The sequence below is a fragment of the Mauremys mutica genome, chromosome 20, assembly GCF_020497125.1.
Source record: "Mauremys mutica isolate MM-2020 ecotype Southern chromosome 20, ASM2049712v1, whole genome shotgun sequence".
NCBI lineage: Eukaryota > Metazoa > Chordata > Testudines > Geoemydidae > Mauremys > Mauremys mutica.
In genome coordinates this window covers 4,538,405-4,547,950 of record NC_059091.1, presented here as the reverse complement: position 1 = coordinate 4,547,950, position 9,546 = coordinate 4,538,405, and the positions used below count along the sequence as shown (strand labels likewise).

Genomic DNA, 9,546 nt, shown 5'->3' with positions numbered 1-9,546 from the left:
CCGGTGGCACAGCTGGGGCCGGGTCTACACTTCCCACCGCCAGTGAGTGCAGGCCCGGCCATGCTGCGGCGCTCAGGGGAGTGGGGCTGGGGCAGAGGCGGGTGGGGGCTTTGGGGAAGGGGTGGAGTGGGGAGGGCTGGGGTAGAGCAGGGGCAGGGGGCCTGGGGGAAGAGCCAGAGCAGGGGCTGGAGCAGCACGCAGCTGCAGAGGGCACCAGGAAATTTGGTCCCCCACGCAGCTGCATTTTTTGCTTACGGGTAAGGACGGCCCTGCTTACCGCAACCCAGCCTCAGGGGCTGGGCCATACTCCCAGAGCTGCAGCCTTTAACCAAAAACAGCTCAGCAGGTCACCTCTCTGGCACCCAGACCTCAATGGGATCCAAACCCCAAATAAATCTGTTTTACTCTGTATAAAGCTTATACAGGGTAACGTCATAATCTGTCCCCCCCTCTATAACACTGCTAGAGAGATACGCACGGCTGTTTGCTCCCCCGGCTATTAATCACTTACTCTGGGTTCATTAATAAACAAAAGTGATTTTATTGAGTATAAAACGTACGATTTAAGTGGGTTTCAAGTAATAAGAGACAGAACAAAGTAAGTCTAAGCCTAATACATTAAGAAACTGATTAGAGGTATCAAGTATCAGAGGGGGAAGCCGTGTTAGTCTGGTTCTGTAGAAGCAGCAAAGAATCCTGTGGCACCTTATAGACTAACAGTCGTTTTGCAGCATGAGCTTTCGTGGGTGAATACCCGCTTCTTCGGATGCAAACTTGCTTGATTCTTTGCTGCTTGATTAGAGGTAATATCTCACCCTCAGGGATGTTCCACTAAGCTTCTTTCACAGACTAGACTCCTGCCTTGTCTGGGCCCAATCCTTTCCGCGGGACAGGCCTTGTTAGTTCCAGCAGCATCTCAGGTGGTAAGCAGGGGGTTTCTCACCACTGGCCTCCTTTGCTCTGCTCCACCCGCTTTCATAGCTTTGGCACAAGGCAGGACTCTCTCGGTCCCCACCCTTCCTTCTCAATGTAGAAGTACCAGATTTATGGGGGATTTTAATATCACGTGACATGGTCACATAACCTGAGACCCCCACAGTTCCTGGGCTGACCCACACAGACACAGGAAGGTTTGCAAGTAAACAGAGCCATTTAGAGAAGCATCCGGAATGGCTTCCACGTAATATGTTTACATCAGTAATGCAAGTTTATAACTTCTTCTTCTAAGCTGTGACGTAGTGGGGGATTTTCTTGGTTTTCCAATGGTTTGCATGCAGAGAGGGTGGGACTCAGTTTCCCTGGGGGTTACTGGTTTAACCAGGTGATGCGAGAGGGAGTCTGTTGTTACAGAGAACCGGCGAGGGAACTTGGGACCCCGACCGATAGCCTGGAGGATGGAGACCCCAGCGACTGGTGACCTGACGGCCTGAGGACCCAGCTCAGGAGTCGCAGCCGGTTCTGGCCAGTGGGAGGACAATGGGCTGCAGAGAGAGGACCCCTGGTGACCTAACCAGCCGGTTCCAGCCAGAGGGCCCAGAGGACAGAAGAGGGGAGACGAGGCCCAGGCGACCCGGTTTACCTGGAGAGAAGCCAATGGACAGGGGCGGTGCCTGGGGCCGGTGATCTCAGATGCCCAGCTGGGAAGCAGGGGGGTTCTGGGCTGGAGAGAGGGAGCAGGCAGAGCCCACCTGGATTCAGGGGAGACTGGGATGTGCTGTGCCGGGGGAGGCCAGGCCTGAAGAGTTTCCTGTGCTGTGTTCAGATGCTCAATAACCCCTCCTGTGTTACGCTGGCTGAGAGTCGCTCCGGTCTAGAGATCAGGGGGCGTTATTCCCTCTGGGAGTGGAGGCCCTGGGGGTGCAGAGCGAGTGAGCTGTGTCACTGAAGGGGGTTCCCCCCCACGGACCGCACGGGGCCAAGAGTGGGCACCTCCTGGGAGTCCATGACATCAGCTTCGTAATGATACCTTACCAGAGACCTTATGCATAAAGCGTATTCCAGTGACCTCATAGTCACCCTCACCTTTTCATAACGCCTGTGGCGTGCGTCCCACAGAGCCAGCTGCATTCGGGCCATGACGTCCTCCCCACATTGCAGAGCGCAGGGGGACTCGGCTCTGGGAGGGAAGGGGTTCATCTCTGGCGCGAAGGCGGCCCTGCTCCGGCTGGCACCCAGCACCGGGCCCAGGCCCCTGGCCAAGAAGCATCCAGCTCAGGCCCTGCTGTGCAAACATCTCAGCCCAGGGCGGGGGGGGACCAGAGCAAACACCCAGATTCTGGATTCTGACCCCAGCCACAAAGTGGGTGCAGGGAACCTGTCCTGCCTGGCGCTGATCAGCCTCAGGGCCCCCCACTTCCTTCCCCCCCATGTGCCTTCCGCAGACCTCACACCCTTCAGGCCCCCCTGGGCAGCAGGGGGGGGGGGGAGATGGCTGCTGCCCCCATTATAAAGCCTTCCATGGACTGAGCCAGACTCGCCCCCTCCTGGAAGCACCCATCAGACAGAGCCCCAAAGGCCCCTCAGTGGCCACCTGCCTCATCTCCCCTGTGCCTTGTGACCCTGCCCTATTGACGGTGGGGGGAGGGGAGGCAGCGAGGACCCTCCCTCACCACCAAATGTAGCTCCAGCCTCCCCTTCCCCCAAGTCACCACCGGCTGGGCTCCGGGCACCTCCTAGGGATCGGGTCTGTTGGAGGGGGCCAGGGCAGGAGCGTGGCACCGGAGACACGGGCCAGGAGGCTGAACCCCTCCCCCCAGGCCTCCCCCTGCCCTGGAGGGGACCCTCTATGGGGTGGTCCCTCTGCCCCTCTACCGGCGAGGGGGGCAGTTAGTGCAGCTAGACCGAGACAGCCCCTCTCTCAGCCAGTACAGGGGCTGCCACGTGGCTCCTGGCCACGGCTCGCCCAGGGGGCCAGCCCCACGTCAGGCACAGAGCCCGATCCCGGACCGACCGCCTCCTCCCAGCCCCACTACAGCGTCTTGGTGCCCTGCACCAGCAGCGTGGCGTTGGCCGCCTTCGGCCGGGCCTGCCGCTGCAGCAGGCGAGCGGCGTTCTCCGGCAGGGGCGGCTGGTAGCGGTAGCGGTAGCCGTAGGCACGCAGGTGGTAGGTCAGGAACTCCAGTGTGTACATAAGCTCGGGGCTCACGTAGTGGAAGGAGACGGCCAGGTCGGAGCAGCACTGGGGGCCCTGCAGAGCGCGGGAGGCCAAGGGTTAATGCGGGAGGCCCCGAGCCACACAAAGGGGTGTGAATGGGGCAGGAGGAGCAGCCCCAATAGAGATCCCCCCTTCCCACCCCTCCAGTGCAAGCAGCTCCATTGGCTCCTGCAGCAGCAGCTCAGCGGTAGCTAAGCACCAATTGTTCCAATTCCCGATGGTGGCAGATGCCCCGGCTCCGCTGCTCCCCCAATGCGGGATCGTCCCGCCAGGGGCCTCCAATGAACAGCAAACACACAGCGTGCTGGGCCTCCCCCTGCTCCCCTGGGGGCAGAAGGGGCATCGGCTCTGGACCAGGATCCGGCCCCCCTCGGGGCGGCACCGCTGGCTGCCTAATGCTATTAACTCTGCCCGCTTCTCCGCTGGCTTCCACAGGGCACCGTGATCCCCAACACCTTGTGAGCTGCCCGTCCGCAGGAGCCCCGGCATGGAAAACTACCAGGGGCCCCAGGGACTGAGCCACCGTGGGGCTGAGACCCTCCCCTTCCACGGGAAGCCACCAGTGGGACCCAGGCAGCTACCCGGGGCCCACGTCCTGCCAGGGTGTCTTAGAGGCCTGCAGGCTGGGCACCTGGCACTCCAGCCTTAACCACGGAACCACCTCCCCTGGCCACGGAGAAGCCAGGAGAGCAGGGCCTGTCCTCAATTCGGCCTGGGCACCCATGCCCGGAGGATGCCACGGGCGGTGGGGGGTGATAAATGCAGCCCAGGAACCCAGGCCCAGGGGAGGGGAAGGGAACGCAGCCACGGCCACCCATGCCCGGAGGATGCCACGGGAGGGGGGCATGCAGGCGGCCACGTACCTCCACGATGGGATAGTAGCAGTAATTCCAGTACCAGAAGCTCTTGGAGAACTTCCCGGTGAGGTGGGATTCGGGCCCAAAGGGGTGGAAAGTCTCTCGCCCAGCGGCGTCCCGGGAGTCCCCCGCCCGCACCCCCATCTTCTCCATGCACTGGCCCAGCGCCAGGTCCTCCACCGAGGAGGTGTGGGCGCACACCTGGGTCCTGAAGCCCTCCACGAAGCGCCTCAGGGCCTCCTTGCTGAGGACGTAGCCGGCCCCGCCGCTCATGTAGCCCTGCTTGGCGAAGGGCTTGAAGCGCTTCCCGAAGTAGACGGGCTCCTCGGGCGTGTGGTTGGCCAGCAGCCAGCGCAGGTTGTCCAGCACCACGAAGGTGTCATCGTCCGCCTTGAGGAACCAGTCGGCCTGCTCCAGGTGGTGCCGGTGGACGTACTGGAAGGCCCGGATGGTTTTCCAGTACAGCTGGTCCCGGCCTTCCTTGGTGTCCAGCCCCACGGTGGGGAAGCCGTCGTCCCGCACCGAGCTCATGAACAGCACCACGTTGCAGTGCCGCGTCCACGTGGCCTGGACGTGCCGGGCCTTGGTCTCCAGGTTGCTGGGTCCCGTCATGACCCAGCACAGGATCCGCACCTTGTTGTACAGCTCGGCCGCAGTCGTGCTGACCTCCCCTGGGCGCGGAAAGAGCGTTAGGGGCACAGGGGAGACACCCCCACCTCCTCAATCACCCCAAGACTGAGCCAGCCCCTGGCATTGCGGGCAGCTGCGGGCGCCAGGGCCTCCCGGAGCCCATCCAACCTGGTGTACACGCTGAACTGGGCAAGGACAATGGGAGGCGAGGTGGGCGGGGGGCCAGGCCGCTCTCATTTACTTGAAACTGCCCGGGAGGGACCATTCTCCAGTTCCCCCTGCCACCCACCTCCTGGGGGCGATTCCTTGGTGCCCAGTGCACCCTCTGTACAGCCGCACAACCCAGTGGGGATGTTACATGAGGGGTTCCCTGCCCCCAGGAATGATCCCTGCCCCGGTGCCAGGATTCCCTGTCTCCACCAAGCAGCCTCCCGAAGGGGGCAGGGGAACGGGGGTGCAAAGGCCGCAGGGGACTGGTATTTTCCTGGGGGTCTCCTGCCAGCCGGCACAGGAGCTGCCGCCGAGCGGAGAATGGTGCCCGATCCCACTAATGCGGCTGCCAGGATCAGCCAGAGGGGATCCCCCAGGTGCCAACGCTGCTGGAGAGCCCTGGCCCACCCGTGTCCACCCCATCCCGCAACCCCTGGTGCCAGCTTGGCTGCCGACTCCCTCCCCCAGCCTCCGCACGATCAATCCCCAGCCCCCACGCCCTGCAGAGACACCGCGCCCCATGGCTCTTGCGGAATCCCTCCACCCCCCCCGGCCTGCCCACCTGAGAGGTGCGGGTGGCCAGCGCTGAGGAGCGCCGGGTGCTGCACGACCCAGACGTCAGGGTCGGGCGTCTGGCTCTCGAGGCCCGGGGGCCGCGGCCAGAGCAGGCCGTTGAGCAGGTAGAAGGTGCTGATGAAGCCGGTCACGATGCCCACGTGGAAGGCCAGCCAGGAGCCCTTGAAGCCCCCCAGTGCCATGCTGCCCGGCTGCCCAGGGAGGGCTTCACACAGCCTGGGGGGCAAACAGCGGGTCAGGCTGCTGGGAGGGGGGAGCTGGGTGGAGCCACCAAAAGGGGCGACTCTTCCTCCCACCTTGCAGCTTAAACATTAATGACCAGTCGGGCTCAGACGGGACAGGAGCAGAGTCCAAAGCTATAAAGGGGCAGAGACAGAGCTGGGAAACTCCCGGCTGGCCCCGGCTCCGGTGCCCACGCCCTGCCAGGGTCTTGGGGGGCAGGATCTGCCCCAGCTGTTCTCCCCTCCCTCCCCCCGGCCAGGATTTCTGCCCCCCTTCAGGACACTAGCCGCCCTGCCTCAGCTCCTTCTGCAACACTCGTAGCCCTGAGCGAGCTGAGATGGGGCTCGAGCCCCAGTTCCCCCCCCCATCCACAGCCCCCGGGGCCCTGGCAGAGATGGGGCACCGGTGACCAGCCAGAGGCACGTTTGCCAGGAATGTCCCCGTTCCAGCCCCTGGGCCGCAGCCACGATTCAGGACGGCGCTGAGCACCCATCCCGGGACCCGAGCCCGCAGCAGGGCCGTGCACGCAGCTGGCACCGCCCCGACCGAGTCCATGCAGCAGGTGGCAGCAGCCCGGACCCAGGAGCCTCCACACGCGCGGGCAGCTCAAGAGCGTGGCCCCCGCACCTCCCCCAGCAGGGCAGAGTCAAAGTTCTATGGAGGTGGCTGATAAATGTGGGGGGGGGGACCCCACAACTCCCCCTGCAAAACCCAGCAAAGCCGTGGGGGTGGGGGGTCAGGGGCTGCAGCGGCCATAACAAAAACCCAACATTTACGGGGGGGGGGGCATTGGGGGAACCTAGGGACACAGCCACAGACTGGGGGAGGGGGATAAGCCCAGGAGCGGGAGGATGAGCCCCGGGCTGGGGGATGCAGGGACGAACCTCGGGGTGGGGGCGCAGCCCAGACATTCCCAAGCCAGGAAGATCCTGGGCTAGAAACCGGCCCCCCCCCCCCCCACAGCTGCAGAACCCAGCCCAGCGCCCCCCTCCCCTTCCCCGCCCCTCCCTCCGCCTTCCATTATTAATCAGAGCTAAGCGGCAGCTGCTGTTAATTAATCCCCAGGTCCCAGGGGGTCAAGAGAACAAACAGTCCAGGAGGGGGGCTGAGAAGGGGGTCCCAGAACAGGGCTTTGGTGCTGAAATAGCCACTGGGGGGCTGTGGGGGCTGGGAACCAAAGAGTGAGATAAATATTAGCAGGTGGGGGGGGGGGACAGGACGCAATGTGCCATGGGGCATGCCCCCCCCCAGAGCAGTGAGACGAGAGGCTTTGGTCTCTGCTGCCCCTCTGACCCCAACAGCCCCCCGAGCTCAGCCCCAAGGGAGAACAATGGGCCGCGGATCAGGGCACAGAGAGGGAGGGTCCTGGGGCCATTCCCCTGCATTGCCCGACTTGGGAGCGCTCAGTGGGTTGGCGAACATGCCAGGAGGAGGATGCTGGGCGGGTGGGGCTCATCCCCATGACCTGCCCTGTGGGGCGGGGGGGGGCAGCAAAGAGGGGGGGCATCATTCTTCAGAGGGGACCCTAACCTGAGCTCCCACCCCAGGGGGATGCTAGCGACTCCAGGGGGACCCAGCTAAGGGGTCTGCCTGGGCGACCGCTAGCAGAGGCAGGATGTTGGCAGAGGCTAGTCCACCCCCACCGCCCCTCCCGTGCCCGCGTCTCCCCGCACTGGGCAGATCCTGCCCTTCGGCTCCGGGGACCCCGGCCTCCTTCCGGGCTCAGAAATGAGGTGGAAGTGACCCCAACCCCCCAGAGAGCTGGAGGGTGAAGAGTTGGGGGGCGGGAGGGGGGCAGAGGCCGACAACCAGAGAGCAACAGTCAGGTCTAATCTAGGTCAATCCATCCCACTGGGCCACGCCAGGAGTCTATGGGGCGGGGCAGCCACGGGTGGGGGAACCAGCCCCACCTCCGCCAGCTCAAGCCTCCCCACCCCATGATGGGCCCCACCCAGCCCCTTTGCCATCCCTGCCCCCATGCCCCTGGGGGGAACCGGGAGAGCACAGCCCCCAGGCAGCCGGCAGCTCCCCGGGGACTCCCAACAGGCGGGCGGGATCTGATGAGCGCCCCAACCCCCGTCCCCCCCTTGCCCTCCCCCCAGGCTGCTGGGAAGGGCTGGCGGCCACAGCAAACCAGAGCTGGCTGATGAGCACCGAGATGGGGAGGGGGTTTCCATAGCAACGGAGGTGGGGGGCTCTCTGCCCAGCCAGACCCCGCTAGAGGGAGGGGATGGATGGACAGAGGGACAGACCCACCCAGCGCCCTTCACATCCCGCCCCCGGGTCTCCTCCCACCTAGGCCTCCATCTACCCAGTGCCCTCCATGCCCCCCCCGAGGTCCCCTAAGTGCCCCCTTGTGCCACCCCCAGGCAGTGCCCCCCCCAAGCGCAGCCAGTATCTTCGCCCTTAAGGGACCCTCCCTATGCCCTAGGTTCCCACCCCAGCATCCAAGGGGACCCCCCCACCCAGCACCCCCCATCTCCTGCCCCCCTCCACCCAGAACACCGTCTGATTCAAGTGATCCAGACAGCCCCCCCGAGCCCCACCCTGCAACCTCCATCTCCCCGCTCCAGGGGCGCCCCCCCCACTCACACCCAGTGCCCCCCACCTGCCATTCAGAGCTGGGCTCTTTACTCGCCAGCTCCTGGAGGGCTCAGAGCCAGGCCCCTGGGCCGGTCTCCTCTCCCTAAGTGGGACCGGCCCCGATGGGACTCGGGCCCACAGCCCAGGTTCCTCTTCTGTTGGCAGTAGGGGGCAATCCCCCCCCCCCCCGGGGGCTGGGCTGGCCAAGTCAAGGGGCTTCCTGGGCGAGAGCCGGCCCAGGAACCCGTCACCACCACCATGCGGGGGCGCAGGTTAACCCGACGTGCCCCCTGCCCGCTCCCACGCCCCGGTGGCGGCTCTGCCCTCTGTACCCCAGCGCCCGAAGGAACAACCCTGCCCGGGCAAGGGGCCCTTCCCGGCTCCGCTCCCTGGGACACCCAGCCATGAGCATTGGGTGCAGCACCCCGGGGCCATCCAAGGGGTCGGGATGGTCCAGGGGCCCTGATGGGGGTCACCTTCCCGTCCGAGTGGAGCGCGGGGACCAGGGGATGAAGGGACAGGAGCAGAGACAGACAGAGGGACCCAGGGACCGGTACAACCCTCCAGAGGGAGCGATCCTAGGACCCAAGCGGCTGGGGCAGCCCCACGGCAGAGGATAGAGCGGGGCGGGCAGAGAGAGATGCCCTCTCCCTGCCCCATCTGTGCCAGCCCCAGGGCTGAGCCCCTGCCAAGGGAGCTCACAAGGGGTGTGGTGGGGGGTCCGAGCCCCCTCAAAAGGGGGTAGACGGGGGGGGGGGAAGCACCGGCTGGGAATGGGGCAGAGGTGTGGGGAGAGGAAGGGGGTGGGGCCGCTCTGATCTGAATCCCCCCAGATCTGGGGGGTGTCAAGGGACCCGCGGCACCGTTACCTTCCCAGGGCCGCGGGAGCAGAGCGGGGAGCGGCCGGACCCGCCCCGGGACCCCCGGCAGCAGCAGAGCCCCCGACCCAGGCGCCCCACGGCGGCCGCCTCCGCAGCGGACTCACCCAGCGCTACATTGTAGCCAGCTCGGAGACAAGGCCCCGCCCCTCCCTGCGCCCATTGGCCGCCGAGCTGCCAGCTCGCTCTTGATTGGCTCAAGGACCCCCCCCCCATGCGGGTGGGAAGAAGGGGCGCTGGGGCAGGTTTCTTCCTTGTCTGGAGGGAGACCTGGGGGGCGGACTCCTTGCCCCCCCCCCGCAGATTGGGGAGGGGGACAAAAAAGGGGGAGAGGTAATCACAAGGGGGGAGGACCCAGTCCCAGCTGCCCCCCCTTCAGCAAATAGGGGAGGGGAAATGGGGGGCTGGGTGGGAGAAGGAGGAATGGGGGGAGGCG

The 9,546-nt window shown here is 65.1% G+C and overlaps 1 protein-coding gene across 2 annotated transcripts; it reads right to left on the bottom strand.

The window, feature by feature from the left end:
- Positions 1–821: 821 nt before the first annotated feature.
- LOC123353852 (glycoprotein-N-acetylgalactosamine 3-beta-galactosyltransferase 1-B-like) lies at positions 822–9,231 on the bottom strand. Of its 2 annotated transcripts, XM_044995276.1 has the most exons (4): positions 9,102–9,231; positions 5,414–5,643; positions 4,018–4,682; positions 822–3,187 (listed from the first exon to the last, which is right to left on the bottom strand). In XM_044995276.1, exons 2-4 carry the CDS (start codon positions 5,607–5,609, stop codon positions 2,969–2,971), a joined length of 1,080 nt encoding a protein of 359 aa, XP_044851211.1. In that variant the 5' UTR covers positions 5,610–5,643; positions 9,102–9,231; the 3' UTR covers positions 822–2,968. The 2 variants fall into 2 exon arrangements, with proteins under 2 accessions (XP_044851211.1, XP_044851212.1); XM_044995277.1 differs by lacking the exon at positions 9,102–9,231 and having other exon boundaries at positions 5,414–5,753.
- Between the last annotated feature and the right edge of the window lie 315 nt (positions 9,232–9,546).